Here is a 21,012-nt window from a genome sequence, read left to right as displayed (position 1 = left end):
CCAGGGACCCTGGTTCGATTCTGGGTACTGCCTGTGCGGAGTTTGCAAGTTCTCCCTGTGTCTGCGTGGGTTTCCTCCCACATGCCAAAGACTTGCAGGTTGATAGGTTAATTGGCCATTATAAATTGCCACTAGTATAGGTAGGTGCTAGGGAAATATATAGGGACAGGTGGGGATGTGGTAGGAATATGGGATTAGTGTAGGATTAGTATAAATGGGTGGTTGATGGTCGGCACAGACTCGGTGGGCCGAAGGGCCTGTTTCAGTGCTGTATCTCTAAAAATAAAAAAAAATGAAACCAAACGGCATTCTCACTAATTCACTGAAGGTGTCATTTTCCTTCAAAACACTGCGAGGGTCATTATTACATTTTTCTTGCTTTTCCAGTGTTTTTCTCACTCGTTTTTACATTTTGTTTCTTTTGTAACAAGTCCACAATATCTAATTGATGGTGATCAATTTTACTGTTTCCAATTGGAAAAAGGAGCTTAGCTCCAGCAGATGTTATTCTGATCAGTTTACAAGTCAGTGATCTCCCCAGGCAGCCAACTAATGAAAGTATTTCAACCTGCAGGGAAAATTCCATTGGATTTCAAATCCAACACCTCAATCACTCAGTCATCACAGCTCAGTATGTATCCATACAAAGCAAGAACTGTCCTGAACATATTCTGGGGATTCATTCAGACAATGTGTTTCAGATCTTTAAGAATCCTCAGTCTGGAGAAATTTCCCCTCAAATGATCTTCTGTTTCTTTTGGGGATGATTTTGAATTTAGGGTGTGTTTGTTCAACGCGACCACTACGGGGCGCGGTACTAGCACATGCGCAAATCCGGCCTCACTGCCGGTGACGTCACAGTAATAAATATGGCGCTGCTCAATTTGACACTAAAGAGGGTATTAAACTCAAATCCCCTCAATGGCCACGATCGCCGCATTAAATTCCTCCCTCAGTGATCGCTTCCCTTCTACGCTCCTCCCTCACCGCTTGTTCAATGGCAGTGCTTTTGCCCACTCCCATTCACATTAAAGGAGACCTTTGTGCGCAACCGCAATGCCAAACACCGCTTGGACGATGCGACGGACATTTCGAGCATGCGCAGTGGTGAATTGTTTGGAACATGCGCAATGCGAGTGATGGCGGTGGAGCGACCCTTTGAGTCGTATCTGCAGCCGGTAAGCGGGTAGGGAGGCTTCAGAAACACCCAGTGTAGCCTTTAACACCCCCAATAAGAAGCTCCCGATCCAGCCTTTGCACCGAGCGGGGTAGTAGCTGTGGGGCTTCTCCCGGTGATAAACTCGAGTTAATAGTATTGAACTTTCCATCTCTTTTGGAGGAGCTAAGGATTAACAAACTGTTACAACAAAAGGCAAAATGTTCAAGGAAATTTACTCAGTTAGAAAGGAGCCTGGGGGAGGGGGGGGGAGGGAGGAATCATTTGGGACACAGCACAGGGTAGGAGGTCCCCCCTCCCCAAAGACTCCCCTTGGACTGGGCCACACCGGGGCATATTCGGGTCTGGGAAGGATAATGTTCACGATTTTCGTATTCGTGTCTGGGACAGACTATGTTCCCTGTTTTATATGTGAAGCAGGGCGCAGATGTGCCCTTCCTGGGCCAGAAAGCAGGAGGAGAGAATGTTGTGAATTTCCACTGACAGTGATCACTTTTGTAAATTCCTTTTACAGGGTATTAGAAAGGGAGGATTTGCAGATGGGAACCTCAAATCAAACATCACTTCAAGATCTGACAGTCACTCGATTCATCAGAACCTGAATATCATCGACATTGAACATTGAAGGAGAAAGGTTTGTCTGTTCCATCTGTGGGAAAAGATTTCAGGTGTGAGTGTGACTGGAAAAACATTGTGACACTGAAAGCCCTGGTTATAGACCACACCTGGAGTATTGTGTTCATTTCTTGGCATCACATCTTAGGAAGGAAATATTGGCCTTGGAGGGAGTGCAGTGTAGATTTACCCGAATGATGCCTGGAGTCCAATGGTTAAATTATGAGGAGAGACGACACAAATAAGTCATAGAGTCATTATAGCAAAGAGGGAGGGCATTCAGCTTTTTGATCCCATGCTAGCTCTCTGGAGAGCAATCCAGTCAGTCCCATTCCCCTGCTCTATCCCCGTAGTCCTGCAAGTTTATTTCCCTCAAGTGCCCACCCAATTTCCTCTTGAAATCATTGATCGTTGCCACTTCCACTGGCAGTGAGTTCCTGGTCATTAACACGCGCTGCCCAAAACCTTAATATTTTCCCCAAGCTCTTGTTCAAAGAACAGTACAACACAGGAACAGGCCATTCGGCCCTCCAAGCCTGCACCGATCTTGATGCCTGTCTAAACTAAAACCTTCTGCACTTCCGGGGTCTGTATCCCTCTATTCCCTTCCTATTCATGTATTTGTCAAGATGCCTCTTAAACGTCGCTATTGTACCTGCTTCCACCACCTACCCTGGCAGCAAGATCCAGGCACTCACCACCCTCTGTGTAAAAAAACTTGCCTCGCGCATCCCCTCTAAACTTTACCCCTCGCACCTTAAACCTATGTTCACTAGTAACTGGCTCTTCCACCCTGGGAAAAAGCTTCTGACTATCCACTCTGTCCATGCCACTCATAACTTTGTAAACCTCTATCATGTCGCCCCTCCACCTCCGTCATTCCAGTGAAAAGAATCCAAGTTTATCCAGCCTCTCCTCATAGCTAATACCCTCCAGACCAGGCAACATCCTGGTAAACCTCTTCTGTACCCTCTCCAAAGCCTCCACATCCTTCTGGTAGTGTGGCGACCAGAATTGTACGCAATATTCCAAGTGTGGCCTAACTAAGGTTCTGTACAGCTGCAGCATGACTAACCAATTTTTATACTCAATGCCCTGACCAATGAAGGCAAGCATGCCGTATGCCTTCTTGACTACCTTATCCACCATCGTTGCCACTTTCAGTGATCTGTGGACCTGTACGCCCAGATCTCTCTGCCTGTCAGTACTCTTAAGGGTTCTGCCATTTACTGTATACCTCCCACCTGTATTAGACCTTCCAAAATGCATTACCTCACATTTGTCCGGATTAAACTCCATCTGGCATATCTCCGCCCAAGAATCCAACCGATCTATATCCTGCTGTATCCTCTGACAATTATTTTATTTATTATTTTTATTTAGAGATACAGCACTGAAACAGGCTCTTCGGCCCACCGCGTCCGTGCCAACCATCAACCACCCATTTATACTAATCCTATATTAACCCCGAATTCTCCTACCACCTACCTACACTAGGGGCAATTTATAATGGCCAATTTACCAATCAACCTGCAAGTCTTCGGCTGTGGGAGGAAACCGGAGCACCTAGCGGAAACCCACGCAGACACAGGGAGAACTTGCAAACTCCGCACAGGCAGTACCCAGAACTGAACCCGGGTCGCTGGAGGTGTGAGGCTGCAGTGCTAACCACTGCGCCACTGTGTTTCCCAAATCCTCATCACTATCCGCAACTCCACCAACCTTTGTGTCATCTGCAAACTTACTAATCAGACCAGCTACATTTTCCTCCAAATCATTTATATATACTAACAGCAAAGGTCCCAGCACTGATCCCTGTGGAACACCGCTAGTCACAGCCCTCCATTCAGAAAAGCACCCTTCCACTGATACCCTCTGTCTTCTATGACCGAGCCAGTTCTGTATCCATCTTGCCAGCTCACCTCTGATCCCGTGTGACTTCACCTTTTGTACCAGTCTGACATAAAGGACCTTGTCAAAGGCTTTACTGAAGTCTGTGTAGACAACATTGCTTCATCAATCATCTTCGTCACTTCCTCAAAAAACTCGATCAAGCTCGTGAGACACGACTTCCCTTCACAAAACCATGCTGCCTCTCACTAATAAGTCCATTTGATTCCAAATGGGAGTAAATCCTGTCCCGAAGAATCCTCTCCAATAATTTCCCTACCACTGACGTAAGGCTCACCGGCCTGTAATTTCCTGGATTATCCTTGCTACCCTTCTTAAACAAAGGAACAACATTGGCTATTATCTAGTCCTCTGGGACCTCACCTGTAGATTTCTGTCAAGGCCCCAGCAATTTCCTCCCTTGCCTCCCTCAGTACTCTGGGGTAGATCCCATCAGGCCCTGGGGACTTATCTACCTTAATGTTTTGCAAGACGCCCAACACCACCTCCTTTTTGATAACGACATGACCCAGACTATCTACATTCCCTTCCCTAGATTCATCATCCACCAAGTCCTTCTCTTTGGTGAATACTGATGCAAAGTACTCATTTAGTACCTCGCCCATTTCCTCTGGCTCCACGCATAGATTCCCTCCTCTGTCCTTGAGTGGGCCAACCTTTTCTCTGGCTACCCTCTTGCTCTTTATATACATATAAAAAGCTTTGGGATTCTCCTTAATCCTGTTTGCCATTGACTTTTCATGACCCCTTTTAGCCCTCCTGACTCCTTGCTTAAGTTCCTTCCTACTTTCTTTATATCCCTCAAGGGCTTCGTCTGTTCCCAGCTTTCTAGCCCTTACGAATGCTTCCTTTTTCTTTTTGACTGGGCTCACAATATCCCTCGTATTTATATTGTATTAATATTCATGGGAATTACTAATGGGAACTGCTTTTCTTTCTCTACATTATCTAAACCTGTCATAATTTTGTACATCTCCCCTGAATTGCCTTTCCTCCAAGGAGAACAATCCCAGCTTCTCCACCCTAACCTTGTAGCAAAATTCCCTCATCCCTGGAACCATTCAGGTAAATCTCCTCTGCACCCTGTCAAGGACCTTCACATCCTTCCTAAAGTGCGGTGAACATACAAACATAAGAATTAGGAGCAGGAGTAGGCTGAACTGATTATTTCACATTTCCACCTATCCCTGTTAACCTTCCAACCCCTTGCTTATCCAGAACTGGACACAGTACTCTAGTTGTGGCCTAACCAGTGCTTTAATTAAGGCTCAGCGTAACTTCTCTGCTTTTGCAGTCAATACCACTATTTATGAAGCCCAAGCTCCCAAATGCTTTGACAACTACTCTCTCAATATGACAAAAGAACAAAGAACAATATAACACAGGAACAGGCCATTCGGCCCTCCAAGCCTGCGCCAATCTTGATGCCTGTCTAAACTAAAACCTTCTGCACTTCCGGGGTCCTTCAACAATCAATGCACATGAACTTCCAGGTCTCTTATTCCCTGAACACTCTTTACAACTGTGCCATTAAGCATATATTATCTCTCCCTGTCACTTCTGCCAGAATGTATCACCTCAGCATGAGGGTTGTCGTCCCTGAAATTTAAAAGATCAAGGCGTGATTTGACCAAACTTTTCAGATATTAATTAGAACTGATAGGGTAGATCAAGAAAAACAATTTCTGCTGGTTGGGAAATCCAGTACTGGGGGCATTGTCTAAAACTTAGAGCCAGACCTTTGATTAATCCACCCAGGGCCCTGTAAACCTGAGCATTAATCCACCCTTGGGCCCTGTAAACCCATGCGTTAATCCACCCCTGATATGTAAGCCTAAGCATTTATCCACCCCGGGCATGTTGGCTTCGTGTTTCCAGAAGTTTCCCCGTCATAATGTTAAACTGACTGGTGTGTATCTACTGAACTTATGTTTACAGCATTTTTGAACATCAGAAGCAGCATTCAACTGACAGCGACAGATCCCTGTTACTTTCACCACACACACTCCCCAGCAGAGAAACGGCAATCTGTGAAGCATCCATCTCCATTAAACAATCCCAGCTCCTCGCTCTGACCCGGATAACAGGCAGCTCCACAATGCGAGACTGAACAAATCATCCATCTCCATTAAGCAATCCCGCTCCTCGCCATGGCCCCAATAGCAGGCAGTTCCACAATGTTGGAATGAATAAATCCCCATCTCCATTGAACAAACCCAGGTCTTCTCTCTGACCCGGATAATAGGCAGTTCTTTTTTTTTATTTTTTCATGAGATGTTGGTGTCGCTGGCCAGATCATCATTTGTTGCCCATCCCTGATTGCCCTTGACAACTGAGTGGCTTGCTGGGCCATTTCAGAGGGCATTTAAGAGCCAACCACTTTGCTCTGGGTCTGGAATCACAAGTAGGCCAGACCAGGTAAAGATGGCAGATTGACATAGTGAGCCAGATAGATTTTTACAACAATCAATTATGGTTTCATGGTCACCAGTACTGAGACTAGCTTTTAATTCCAGATATATTAATTGAATTCAAATTTCACCATCTGCTGTAATAGGATTTGAATCCATGCCCCCAGAGCATTAGCCCAGGCCTCTGGATTACTAGTCCAGTGACATTACCACTACACCACCTGCCTCTGAGACAATTTTGGATCCAGCTTGCACTTTTCTTTGGATCCCATCGGCTTTTATTTTCGTGACCAGCCTGACATGTGGGACCTTATCAAAAGCCTTGGTTACACTTTAGGCTCACTCTCCTAAGCTTTGGTCATTCGGTGTGGAGGTTGTGGGTCAGCCAGAGAATCTTCTGGACCTTCTCTTGGGCCTGGTTATAACAGCAATGTGTAGGGCCAGGGTGTGCGGGAACCATAAATAAAAGCAAAATACTGCGGATGCTGAAAATCTGAAACAAAAACAAGAAATGCTGGATTCACTCAGCAGGTCTGGCAGCATCTGTGGAAAGAGAAGCAGAGTTAACGTTTCGGGTCAGTGACCCTTCTTCGGAGTTCCGAAGAAGGGTCACTGACCCGAAACGTTAACTCTGCTTCTCTTTCCACAGATGCTGCCAGACCTGCTGAGTGAATCCAGCATTTCTTGTTTTTGTGCGGGAACCATGTTGGGGGTGGGGGGGGTGGTGGGGTTATCACTTTGCCTGCCAACATCTCTTCCAAGCTCTTGTCTGTGGCTGGGTGCCCCGGAGAGGGAGGATGCTTGATAGCTTCTATGATCACTGGACACTTCAGGGTACAGAGTGTCTCATAGACACTGGTAATAATCTTCTGGTTTAGTTGGGACGATTTCCTTTGTGTTGCTGGGACCATCTTGCTTATTTTGGCTTCTTTTACTTTAATTGGACCACATGTTCCAGATCATGATCCAGAACCCGAGGGCAATGATTTAAGGTGATTGGTGAAAGACTCATGGCGACATGAGGAAAAATATTTTTACGCAGCGAGTGGTTAGGATCTGGGAGGCACTGCCTGAATGTGTGGTGGAGGCAGGTTCAAGCAAGGTTTTCAAAAGGGAATTAGATAATTATCTAAAGAGAAAAAATTTGCATGTCCATGGTGAAAATTTGCAGGACTACAAGGAAAAGGCAGGGGAGTGGGACTAGCTGAGTTGCTCTTGCAGAGAGCCGGCATGGACACGACGGGCTGAATGGTCTCCTGTGCTGTAACCGGTCTATTCTATATGGGGGGAGCAAGAGAGGAAAGAATGTTCCATAGAAACTAGAATTGTCTGTTCTGAATTTCTATCCTGTATTGATGGTGATAACATTTGTAAACTCCTTTTACAGGGTATTAGAAGGGAAGGGTTTGCTGACGGGAAACTCAAACCAAACATCACATTAAGATCTGACAGTCACTCGATTCACCAGATCCTAAATAGCATCGGCTTTGAATGTGGAAGGAGAAATGTATGTTTGTTCTGTCTGTGGGAAAAGCACCAAGACACACACACACATCTGAGTGAGAGTGTTCCAGTGCAGTGACTGGAAAGAGCTTTAATCAGTTGCACAACCTGAAAATATACATCCACTATTCACGGCAGGGAGTAAACATACACGTGTTCTGTGTGTGGACGAGGCTTCAACTGATCATCCAACCTGGAGAGACATGAGGACACCCACACCATGGAGAAACCATGGAAATGTGGGGACTGTGGGAAGGGATTCAATTACCCATCCCACCTGGAAACTCATCGACGCTCTCACACTAGGGAGAGTCCGTTTATATGCTCTGTATGTAGGAAGGGATTCACTCAGTCACATCATCTCCTGAGACACCAATTTGTTCACTCTGATCAGAGATGTTTTGCATGTTCTGAATGTGAGAAGAGCTTTAAAAACAAACATGATCTATTGACACACCAACGCATTCACACTGGGGAGAGGCCATACACTTGCTCTGTGTGTGTGAAGGGATTCATTTGTTCATCACACCTGCTAAGACACCAGCGAGTTCACACTGGGGAGAGGCCATTCACCTGCTCCATATGCACAAAGGGATTTGCTCATGCATCCACATTGCTGAGACACCAGCGAGTTCACACTGGGGAGAGGCCGTTCAGCTGCTCTGTGTGTGAGAAGGGATTCATTCAGTCATCTGACCTGTTGAGACACCAGCGCAGTCACACTGGGGAGAGGCCATTCACCTGCTGTGTGTGTGGGAAGGGATTCGCTCGATCACACCATCTCCTGACACACCAACTTGTTCACTCTAATGAGAGATATTTTGTATGTCCTGAATGTGAGAAGAGCTTTAAAAGCAAAAAGGATCTGTTGGCACATCAACGCACTCACACTGGGGAGAGGCCGTTCACCTGCTCCGTGTGTGGGAAGGGATTCACTCACTCATCCACCCTGCTGAAACACCAGCGAGTTCACACTGGGGAGAGGCCGTTCACCTGCTCCGAGTGTGGGAAGGGATTCACTAGCTCATCCAACCTGCTGAGACATCAGCGAGTTCATACCAGGGGGAGGCCATTCACCTGCTCAGTGTGTGAGAAGGGATTCACTGATTTGTCCCACTTGCTGAGACACCAGCGAGTTCACAAGTGACTGCAGGGGTTGGATTCTGCTGTTATTGCTGCTCTGGGCTGGAGTTTCATATTCTGGATAAATGTCAAATAAATCAGCTTTGTTTCAAACACACTGTGTAGTGAGTATTTGTTTTCTCCAGGATAAGAGGAGATAAATTGAAATCCTGTTATTGACTGCTCCATTTTTGGGCCTTATCTCCTCTGTTAAAGACTTGTATTTATGTCGGGCTTTTCATGACATCAGGACGTCTTGAAGTTCTTTACCGCCAATGAAGTTGAATTGAAGTGCAGCCACTGTTGTAATGCAGCAAATGTGATAGCTAATATGTGCACAGCAAGCTTCCACAGAGAGCAATGTGATAATGCCCAGATAACCTGTTTTAGTGAGGTTGATTAAACGATCAATATTGGCCAAGTCTCTGGGGAGAACCTCCCTGCTCTTCAGAATAATGTCAATGGATCTTTTATGCCCATCAGTTGAAGGTGTCATCAGAAAGACAGGACCTCTGACAGTGCAGTACCCTATAAAATAATGGGGGGTTTAATGCCCCCTTCTAAGGCAGGAACAGACCTGGCAGCAAAGCATATGTTGTGGATCGACTTTATTGCGATAAAGGTACGGATAAGTTTATGAAGATAAACTTAGTCACAAACTCAGGCAATGATTAACAGTCTAATACAGATACCCCCTGTATTAGAGACTGGACGGTAGAGCGCATGACTAGTTTCTTTTGAAAGCCTCACTGTAACACTCTCACATATCCCAGCTGCAGTGTAATGTCCGTGCTGTCTGCTTCTTGTCCAATATCCCCCTGATCAAACTCAATGAACAATCCCATCTCCAAAGGGAAATGTCTCCTTAAAGCTGACGGTGTTGGCAGTTCTGCAGCTCATTTCACACTGTGAGTGTGTCAGAATGAAAAGCTTTAACAACAGCCGATGTTTCACAAAGGGAGACCTCACCAGACCAAAGGACATCGGTGGAGTTTAATGGGCTGTTTGTGTCACTGGGCTACAGGAGAATATTTTTAACAGAAGGAAAACTGGTCACAGCAAACAGACAGTTTAAAAGACTGTCCATGGTGCACTCTAACCTCCCACTCTCTCTGTGTCTCTCTCACTATTTATGGACACTGCTGCAGTAATTGCTCCTCTGACCTTTCCTCTCTTGTCCCTCCTACACCCCTAATACACAGCCCTACACAATCTCCCTCCCCCCCCACATCCTCACTGTACTAGAATCCACACCAGTCTCCTCATCTGCTCCTTGTTCTCTCCCTCAATCCTAAAACTACTGAACTCAGTCTTCCCCTCCTGAAGTCTATAGGCTCTAAAACTGAAACTTCTTGTTCCTCAGTCCCTACTCATTGAGTTACCTCCTGTTCTCTCCACCTCTTTCCTCCCTTGGTTCTATTTCACACTCTGGGTCTTTGCCCCTCCCCTGGGATTCTCAGTGTGAACAGGGTAGATGTGTTTTGAGACAGGATGTCCCAGCTCTCCACTCTGGGATTCTCAGTATGAACAGGGTAGATGTGTTTTGAGACAGGATGTCTCAGCTCTCCAGCCTGGGATTCTCAGTATGAACAGGGTGGGATGTGTTTTGAGACAGGATGTCCCAGCTCTCCAGCCTGGGATTCTCAGTATGAACAGGGTGGGATGTGTTTTGAGACAGGATGTCCCAGCTCTCCACTCTGGGATTCTCAGTATGAACAGGGTAGATGTGTTTTGAGACAGGATGTCCCAGCTCTCCACTCTGGGATTCTCAGTATGAACAGGGTAGATGTGTTTTGAGACAGGATGTCCCAGCTCTCCAACCTGGGATTCTCAGTATGAACAGGATGGGATGTGTTTTGATATAGGATGTCCCAGTTTTCCATCCTAGGAATTTTCAGGGTAAATGGTATGTGTTTAGGACGGGCTGTGATTTTATGGATGCTGTGTTATTTCCGACGGTGGAACCGGAGTTGGTGTAACTTCCGCTTCTGTTGTATTTCCTGTTTCGCACGTGATTTTGTATACAAATGAACCATGCGGTGATAGGCATGGGTTGGGGTCCACAACGTGTCTGTACACAGACACCAGTGTCGGTGGTAAAAAGAATTTTGAGGTCCATAACTGGTAATTTCAGGGATGAGAAATTTCCCATTGGCTACTTATTTCTGACCAGACCGGCTTTAAAAAAAATTGCACTGACAGTTTCACAGCTCTGGAAAGCCATAAAGCTGTCTGAAGGTCATAAACTGTGTTCCCACTCTCATCAATGGTCAGAGAGAGGGGTGGGGGGTGGCAGAGAGAGAGAAAAAGGGGAGGACAGAGGGAGATAGAGGGGTTGCAGAGAGGGGGACGACACAGAGGTGTGGAATTGACAGAGAGGGGAGGGATCAATACAAAGTGGGGGATGGCATAGAGGGGTGGACAACACAGAAGGGGGAACACAGAGAAGGGGACACAGAGGGAGGACGAGAGAGACAGTAGGGAGAGATCACTCCTGACACATGGACATCTATCTGGAGTACTCTGCCTCACTACAGAAAGCATGTGGGCAGACATTGACAACTTGTGCAAGCGGAATATCTGTAAGGTATCTCACTAAATCAGTGTTCAACATAGTGATGAGAAAGTAAGCCAATAAATTGTTCTTCCCATTTAAAGCTTCTTAACAAAAATGCACATTTGTTGTTTTGATTAATAGTAAGATAATTTTTATAGTGCTGTTATCTTTCTGAAATTGTCTCACTGGTACCCTATGTAAGGCAAAAGTTGTAACGTGCCCCCCCCCCCCCCCCCCCCTCCCCGCGCGACATGGACACCTCTGCTCCTAGCCTTTATCCTTGTGTTTTAAATATTTTATGCGTTATGAAACTCATTTTAAAATGGTAAAAGCAACTTAAGAAATGTCTCGTTCTATGCTCTGTTATACATTACTTTCATTTGGGACACAAGCTCGGTGATGTAGAAAGTTGCTTCTGTATAAATGTCACAATTCCACTGCTATTCATTTGGAATCACATTGTTCCAGAGCTTGTATTTGAGGGGGAAACAGGCAAGAAAATCCAAGGAATCTCTAGGTGTTGGTACTGTAAGTTCCTCATGAATACAAGAGTAGAGTGTAATGGGGCTGAGTGATATTGGCAAAAACAAGATGCTGCTGACCCATATACAACAGTTCGTAAATGCAATGTAGCTTTAATAATCCTTAATCGATGATGAACTGTCTACCATTCAGTAATAAAATCTATGCTGCATTTTCAGTTTAAAAACTGTTGGGTAAAACATAGTAAAGATTTATTGTGTTTCAATGACCATGTTGGAAACGGTCATTGATTTTTTTTTTTGCTGCAAATTAGATTAAAGAACAAGTTTTACAAGTATGTCAAAATCAGTAACTACACCATGCATCGTGTTTGATACAGTTTGTGGCCAATGTCATTTGAAAGTTGTGTCATATAAGTACATTATGCTAAAAGTGCACCCTTGCGAGCAGGTAACAGATTTGGCTTAGACATAAATTGGTTAGCCTGAAATACAATTTTACAGACAGTGACTAAACATTTTGTAACAACAGCTCAATTTTTTTGCAGAAAGGATTTTAGTTAATAATTATCTTGTCAGAGCTGAATCAGAATCAACAATGATAGACTGCAATATAAGTGAATTTAAGAGAATCGCTTTATTGGAGGAACTGAAGGGCGCTCTTTATTGGTAATTGTGTTTATCTAATTTTGTCACTAGCTTTGGTGAACAAATGACATTTTGTCCATGAGCGATTCTGTTGTTTTTGTATTTTAGAATCCAAGACTTAGTTTAGCAGCTTGACAAAATGAATAAACTAGTCTTTGCTACCTACCGTTAATCTCTCCGTCCTTTCCTGTCCAACTCTGCTTTTCTGATTTAAATGACTTTTCTGAAGTACGTTCTGCTCCATCCTATAAAATTCTCCTGATTTGGAGATCACTTCCCATTTGTTGGCTGCCCTGTCTTCAGGCACATATTACAAGCAGCTGGAGAAGTTGCACAAACATTGACCATCACAGGTTATTGTCTTGTAACAATAGCAAAATGTGAAATGGTCCGTCTTCCTTTTCCTTTTCTACTCCCTCACCTCAATGACCACAATAACAATCCTCTCCTGGAGTTTCATGGTTTATTGGATGAATTTGCACTCCTGACACAGTGTGAATCCACAGAGGTCATCCAATAAGGTCCATCTACCATCCCGTGACATGGTGTAGCTAGCTCTATTCTGTCAACAAAAGTAATTTGCATTGACATTGCATACTATTTTGCTTGCTAGCTGGCTAATACATTTGTGCTTCTCTCCATTGATGATGGTCTGCTTAGCTACTTTATCTATAGGCAGAAATGTGTTTTAAATTGGACTGTATTTTGATGGCATTAGATTGCTTATACACTTAATATACAGATTAGTTGCTCCCATGTCTGTGGCTGAGTCAATAATTTCGTCAGATGTCCGCAGTGCAACATGTTGGTGCCTATTCCTGGGAACAGGAGACATGTGGGATCATGTAGCGGAGGCAACCTTTGATTGGAGGACCCTACCGTCACTGCCCAAAGTACCATGATCGGTTTGTTGCTATGAGAAGTCTGCTGGATGTGCAGCAAAACCATGTGGAAAGTATGTCAGAGGTATCTGAGGTCATGTATGGCTTAGCACATGCCATGGAGGAGTCCATGCAAGCCATGACATCTGCTATTCCCAGGCATTTGAGTGCATGGCTTCCTCAGTCAAAAGTTTGGCGAGCTCGGTGGCGAGTCTGTTGAGCACTGGAATCATATGTGATCTGACCTGCACTCCATCACTGTAGCCATGAGCTCCATGCAGCAGAGTCTAAACAAGAGAGGGATGAGAAACCTGGACCTCCCTCCAAGTGCTCCTTCCCCTCAGGGAGACAGGCAGATGCCATTGTGCAGACAGATGGAGGAGGAGTGGGTACCAGCTGCCCCGGGGCCTTCCTCTCAGGACACCCCCAGGGTAAGTGGCATCTTGTCCACACCCTTTTGGGATTCCCACCAGAGTTGAGCGGCTGCAGGTCATGCTGCAGGATCCGACAAACTTCTGTGATGATTTCACGTGACATTCTTGGGTGTCTCTGACATTTGAAGGTAATTTGTCCTTGTCCTGAGGATGCAATGACGTGCCAGTGCCATCTTTGATAACACCATTCCTCAATGTTATCATTCGGAGCGTCCTCACCTTCCTGTTCTGTCTGTTGCTGCTGCTCAGGCATCATGAGTCGTAGAAAAGAGCCTCCTTAGTCTTTCCCTTTGCTCTTCTCCCCGTGGTACTAGATAAATTGGGTGTTTGAGACCCATGTTGCTGTGGCTTTTCTGAATAATAAATAAGCAGAGCGTGGCAATTCAGCCCTCTGTTGCTCGTGAGCTGAAACAGCACAGTTATGTCTGACTTCAAATTGCACCCACTGTCGTTTGCCTCCTCGTAGTCTCCTTACAATCCACGCGTGTCCACGTGGTTTGCATTATCATTGGAGAAAATGGTGCGCGTGGAATTCAGGGCAAGTCTCCCCTGCAAACCTCCTCCTGCAACTTGAACCTTCCAGCATGAACCCATCACCCTTGACCCACCCAATGTTACCATTACCCTTCCCTCCATTACCACTGACCCTCCCTCCATTACCATGCACAGTGTAATCATCAATGCATTCCTGCCATCCCTCCCCTGTCCCTATTCCTGCTAGAGTCGACAGGCCAACTCTTACCCTTGAAGCTCCTCACATCAAACTGACCGTTGGTGCCGAGTCCCGTTCCCTTCCATATGAATCTGTTGAACAGCCACCCATTAGTCTTGACCTTCCCCCCACTACAGAATCCATTTGCCTCCATTGACCATGACTGTTTCCTCTGCCAGCCAGTACCCTGAATTTGCCCCACAGCTCCGCGATGTTGACAGCATTCATCCCTCCCTTTAGGCCCTTGTCAAATACCTTCACACAGTACTGATGTAATCCACCTACCACTCCCGCATCTGACAAACTGCAGCTTCACCATCAAGATCAACCATTCAACAACCTGGATGCTCCACTCCACTCTCGCCAACTCTCCTACCTGATCAGCCACACCCGTCCCTCCCTGACTACCCTCCCCTGCTCCTCCATCTACCCGATCACCCCACCTTTCCCTCCCTGACTACCCTTCCCTGCTCCTCCATACACCCAGCAGCTCCAACCCCACCCTTCTATCCCTGATTACCCTCCCCGGATCCTCAATGTACCCGAAATCCCACCCAGTCCTGCCTGACTACCTTCCGCTGCTCCTCCATGTAGCCGCCATCCATCGCCGACATCCCCCAAGATGAGGCAAACATAATTCCAAAGCTGGCCTGGAGGTGAACATTCATTCCAAAGCTGGCCTGGAGGTGAACATTCATTCCAAAGCTGGCCTGGAGGTGAACATTGTAAGTCATTTGGGCTATCTCTTGCATTTTTGTTATGCTGTGAGGTATTTGTTAATATCTCCTCTATTTCTGTTCATAAGTAAAATGTAACCAGTTGTGGTGTGAACCAACATGTGGAGCTCACCCAGGTGGTGAAGACTTGGAGGAGCAAAAGAGGTGATGTGGGAGTGACTGCCCTTGATTTCAAGGCAGCATTTGACCAAGTATGGCATCAAGGAACCCGAACAAAACTGGAGTCAATGGAAATCAGGGGGAAAACTCTCTGCTGGTTGGAGTCATGCCTAGCGCAAAGGAAGATGGTTGTGGTTGATGGGGGGCAATCTTCTGAGCTCCAGGACATCACTGCAGGAGTTCTTCAGGGTAGTGTCCTAGGCCTAACCATCTTCAGCTGCTTCATCAATGACCTTCCCTCCATCATAAGGTCAGAAGTGGGGATGTTCACAATGATGTTCACAATGTTCAGCACCATTCGCAACTCCTCAGATACTGAAGCAATTGGTGTAGAAATGCAGCAAGACCTGAACAATATTCTGGCTAGGAGTGATGTGGCAAGTAACATTTGCGCCACACAAGTGCCAGGCAATGACTATCTCAAACAAGAGAGAATCTAACCATCTCCCCTTGACATTCAATGACACTACGATCGCTGAGTCCCCCACTATCAATGTCCTGGGGGTTACCATTGATCAGAAACTGAACTGGAATAGCCATATAAATACCAGGGCTACAAGAACAGGTCAGAGGCCAGGAATCCTGTGGCGAGTAACTCATCTCCTCTCTCCCCAAACCTTGTCCACCAACTACAAGGTACAAGTCAGGAGTGTGATGGAATACTCTCCACTTGCCTGGATGGGTGCAGCTTCAATAACACTCAAGAAGCTCAACACCATCCAGGACAAAGCAGCCCGCTTGATTGGCACCCCATCCACAAACATTCACTCCCTCCATCACTGACGCACAGGGGCAGCAGTGTGTACCATCTACAAGATGCACTGCAGCAATGCACCAAAGCTCCTTCAACAGCACTTTCCAAACCCGTGACCTCTACCACCTCGAAGGACAAGAGCAGCAGATGCATGAGAGCACCACCACCCACAAGTTCCCCTCTAAGCCACACACCATCCTGACTTGGAACTATATCGCTGTTCCTTCAGTGTTGCTGGGTCAAAATCCTGGAACTCTCTTCCTAACAGCGAAGTGTGTGTACCTACCTCACATGGACTGCAGAGGTTCAAGAAGGCAGCTCACCGCCACCTTCTCAAGGGCAATTGGGGATGGACAATAAATGCTGGCATAGCCAGGCATGCTCACATCCCATGAATGAATAAAAAAAAATTCAACATAAAAGTATAAAAAAGTCACACGGGATCAGAGGTGAGCTGGCAAGATGGATACAGAACTGGCTCGGTCATAGAAGACAGAGGGTAGCAGTGGAAGGGTGCTTTTCTGAATGGAGGGATGTGACTAGTGGTGTTCCGCAGGGATCAGTGCTGGGACCTTTGCTGTTTGTAGTATATATAAATGATTTGGAGGAAAATGTAGCTGGTCTGATTAGTAAGTTTGCGGACGACACAAAGGTTGGTGGAGTTGCGGATAGTGATGAGGATACAGCAGGATATAGATCGGTTGGAGACTTGGGCGGAGAAATGGCAGATGGAGTTTAATCCGGACAAATGTGAGGTAATGCATTTTGGAAGGTCTAATACAGGTGGGAAGTATACAGTAAATGGCAGAACCCTTAGGAGTATTGACAGGCAGAGAGATCTGGACATACAGGTCCATAGATCACTGAAAGTGGCAATGCAGGTGGATAAGGTAGTCAAGAAGGCATACGGCATGCTTGCCTTCATCGGTCGGGGCGTAGAGTATAAAAATTGGCCAGTCATGCTGCAGCTGTACAGAACCTTAGTTAGGCCACACTTGGAATATTGCGTGCAATTCTGGTCGCCACACTACCAGAAGGATGTGGAGGCTTTGGAGAGGGTACAGAAGAGGTTTACCAGGATGTTGCCTGGTCAGGAGGGTATTAGCTATGAGGAGAGGTTGGATAAACTCGGATTGTTTTCACTGGAACGACGGAGGTGGAGGGGCGACATGATAGAGGTTTACAAAGTTATGAGTGGCATGGACAGAGTGGATAGTCAGAAGCTTTTTCCCAGGGTGGAAGATTCAGTTACTGGGGGACATAGGTTTAAGGTGCGAGGGGCAAAGTTTAGAGGGGATGTGCGAGGCAAGTTCTTTACACAGAGGGTGGTGAGTGCCTGGAACTTGCTGCCGGGGGAGGTGGTGGAAGCAGGTACCATAGAGACGTTTAAGAGACATCTTGACAAATACATGAATAGAATGGGAATAGAGGGATACGGACCCCGGAAGTGCAGAAGGTTTTAGTTTAGACGGGCATCAAGATCAGCGCAGGCTTGGAGGGCCGAATAGCCTGTTGCTGTGCTATACCGTTCTTTGTTCTTTGATATATTCTGAGATATAGTGTAGAAAATGTATAAAATATGTCAGGGTTCATCCAAGATTGTTTTTTGCACAACATGGAGATAAACCGGCAGGTGGAGCAGCAACTAATTCTATTTGATTCAGGTAATGAACATGAAGGGAACTCGATTGGGATGCAGTATAGAACCCGCACAGTAGAAAGGACCTATAGGAAGAGCTGTGTCGACGGGTTAGCGAAATGCAAGAACAGTGAGGCCAGGATATTGCTGACTTTATTTGTCAGGGATAGACTGTAGTTAGAGTGATGTAAGTGATAAAGAAGGAGAGGGGTTTTCACCGTATGATGGGGACTGACAACCAGGGTGTGGGGATGTCTCCTACTCTGGGACTGCTTTCCCCAGTGCAGATTCAGCTGTGAGGTCAGGACTTACAGAATGAGCAGCAGGCCTTGTTCACCATGAAATCTTATCATTAATGAGTATTTAATTTCCTTGTTCTGACTTTCACAATGCTCCATGTGAGCAGGAGGCCTGAGCTGCGGTCTTTGAATACTGGAATGGCATCCAGCAGCTTACTGATGTCTGATGGGAGTGGAGTGGCGTCTACCTCAGTATCCGGCTGGACCTGCAGGTGTCTGATGGGAGTGGAGTGGTGTCCGCCCCAGTATCCAGCTGGACCTGCTGGTGTCTGATGGGAATGGAGTGGTGTCTGTTCCCATATCCAGCTGGACCTCCTGGTCGGGAGGTGTAAGTCAGGTGAACCACCAGCTGCCTGAAAAGAGACTGTGTTACAGAAACAGCAGAGAGAGACCTGTTGGATGTGAAGTGGAGGAGCAGATTCTTTTGTACCCCCAGAAATAGAAGGGAGGTTAAACATTTTGCAATATAATACTGGAAATTTTTTCCATTGAGCTAAATCTGACACATATTAGCCCTCCTGATGTCAGTGCCCTCGCACCATTTAGTATCATCAGTAAATGTTGATATTGGTCATGCATTTCACAAGACTAGATAATTGCCATATTACATCCATCCGTACACGAACCCTCAACTTTCCATGCAGCAGTCTTCTGTGGATCATCCCTCTCTCCAACTTTTCAGGCTGACTAACTTTTCTTGGTTTCTTCCCAGTCTCCATCCCTCTATTGTACAGTGACACTCCATTAATTTCCTGAGTCATTAACTTTGCCAGGACTCTGGTGTTGCACTTTATCAAACACTTGGTTGAAAGCAGGTAAAAGACAGGGTGACTGCATTTGCTTTTTTTTTTATCCTGTGTGGCGTTTTCTGAAATAATTCAACATGCTTATTGAAACACAGCCTTTTCCTGAGAAGTCCCTGCTCACTGGCCCTGATTAATTCCTGTTTCTCCAAGTGTTTAATATCTTTGTCTGGCATTCCGGACAGCAAGAATGGAGTTTCCAACCAAGTCTTGCATTAATTAGGGTGTCTTATCCAAAAGTCATGGTAAAATGTGGCTGATCTGGTAGTCTGTGAAAATATTTTAACAATGGTTATATCCAAAAGAATAGTCAACACATCCCAACTTTCTTTGTTCCAGTATTTTAGCGAGAGAGCAAATGTGGAGACATGGGGTTGAATTTCACCCCTGCAGCTGAACAAAAGAAGTTAAAGGACAGAGAATGCTGAAGTCTCCAAAACTACGATCGTACCCAAATCAAGAGATGGCCTTTACCTAGAAAAAATCACACTTTTCTTGGAGACATGTTCAATTAACATGGGAAAGAGTACTAATTTGTGGTATGTGAAGGCTCAATGCAAGGTCATTAGTAAGCTGATATTCAGACAATCCAGATTTATGCATTCCTGAGAGGAACAAACTGTGATACAATTAACAAAGAGGATGAAGCAGCCACAGTGTGGCATGACTGAAGTTATTTAGAACAGAGTCATGGGAGTGGGATTAACGAATAATAGATAGGAACTGACATAGAGTCATAGAGTTATACAGCACAGAAACAGGCCCTTCGGCCCATCGTGTCCATGCTGGCCATCAAGCGCATATCTATTCTAATCCCATTTTCCAGAACTTGGGTAATAGCCTTGTATGCTATGGCATTTCAAGTGCTCATCTAAATACGTCTTAAATATTGTGAGGGTTCCTGCCTCTACCACCCCTTCAGGCAGTGTGCTCCAGATTCCAACCACCCTCTGGGTGAAAAAACGCTTCCTCAAATCCCCTCTAAAGCTCCTGCCCCTTACCTTAAATCTATGCCCCCTGGTTATTGACACCTCTGCTAAGGAAAAAGTTTCCTCGATCTACCCTATCAATGCCCCTCATAATTTTGTATACCTCAATCAGGTCCCCCTTCAACCTTCTCGGCTCTAAGGAAAACAACCCGAGCCTTTTCAGTCTCTCTTCATAGCTGAAATGCTCCAGCCCAGGCAACATCCTGGTGAATCTCCAATGTACCCTCTCCAGTGCAATCACATCCTTCCTATAGTGTGGTGCCCAGAACTGTACACAGTACTCCAGCTGTGGCCTAACTAGCATTTTATACAGCTCCATCATAACCTCCCTGCTCTTATATTCTCTGCCTCAGCTCATAAAGGCAAGTATCCCATCTGCCTTCCTAACCACCATATTTCCCTGTGCTGCTGCCTTCAGTGATCTATGGACAAGTACACCAAGGTCCCTCTGACCCTCTGTACTTCCTAGGATCCTACCATCCATTGTATATTCTCTTGCCTTGTTAATCCTCCCAAAATGCATCACCTCACACTTCTCAGGATTAAATTCCATATGCCACAGCTCCGCCCATCTTACCAGCCCATCTATATCGTTCTGACATATGCACCTGTAGCCTATGGTCACTGAATAATATCTGGATGGAGCCTGTCCACTCCAAAATGGTTAGAGATCTCAGGATAATGGGAAGTCCATTAGCCTTAACGAGAACCCAGGAAGGTCATGTCTAATAATCTTGACCTTCGTGGAGCAAACAGGCTGGTACTGATTGCTTGTTCTTCAATGTAATACTGTGTAGAAAAATATTGTTATTCATCAATGTAAATTATTGCATGTGTTTATAATGACTGGATTCTGAATCATGCAGAATCTACTTGTTGCAGGACTTACAGACAATGACTCAGACACCACCATCACCATCCCCAGGTATGTCCTGTCCCACCAGTAGGACAGATCCACCAGAGGTGGTGGTACCATGGTATAAAGTCATGAGGGAGTTGCCCTTGGAGTCCTCAGCATCAACTCCAGACCCCATGAAGTCTCATGGCATCAGGTCAAACATAGGCAAGGAAACCTCCTGCTGATTACCACCTACCGCACCGCCCCGCCCCCCTCAGCTGAAGAGTCAGTACTCCTCCACGTTAAACACCACTTGGAGGAAGCACTGAGGGTGGCAAGGG

General features: G+C 45.8%; 2 protein-coding genes across 2 annotated transcripts in view; one reads left to right on the top strand and one right to left on the bottom strand.

Moving 5' to 3' along the window:
- Window positions 1–21,012, bottom strand: part of LOC137347836 (zinc finger protein 850-like) — a 99,269-nt gene that overhangs the window by 30,670 nt on the left and 47,587 nt on the right. The gene's annotated exons all lie outside the window — the stretch shown is intronic.
- LOC137347834 (zinc finger protein 436-like) lies at window positions 1,093–8,853 on the top strand. Its single transcript, XM_068012879.1, has 3 exons — window positions 1,093–1,178; window positions 1,692–1,811; window positions 7,502–8,853. Exon 3 carries the CDS (start codon window positions 7,838–7,840, stop codon window positions 8,762–8,764), a length of 927 nt encoding a protein of 308 aa, XP_067868980.1. The 5' UTR covers window positions 1,093–1,178; window positions 1,692–1,811; window positions 7,502–7,837; the 3' UTR covers window positions 8,765–8,853.

The sequence above is a fragment of the Heterodontus francisci genome, chromosome 32, assembly GCF_036365525.1.
Source record: "Heterodontus francisci isolate sHetFra1 chromosome 32, sHetFra1.hap1, whole genome shotgun sequence".
NCBI lineage: Eukaryota > Metazoa > Chordata > Chondrichthyes > Heterodontiformes > Heterodontidae > Heterodontus > Heterodontus francisci.
This window is presented reverse-complemented; position numbering and strand designations above follow the sequence as displayed.

Excerpts from the sequence above, each read along its gene's own strand:
- LOC137347834 (XM_068012879.1), top strand. The coding sequence starts at position 7,838 with ATGGAGAAACCATGGAAATGTGGGGACTGTGGGAAGGGATTCAATTAC.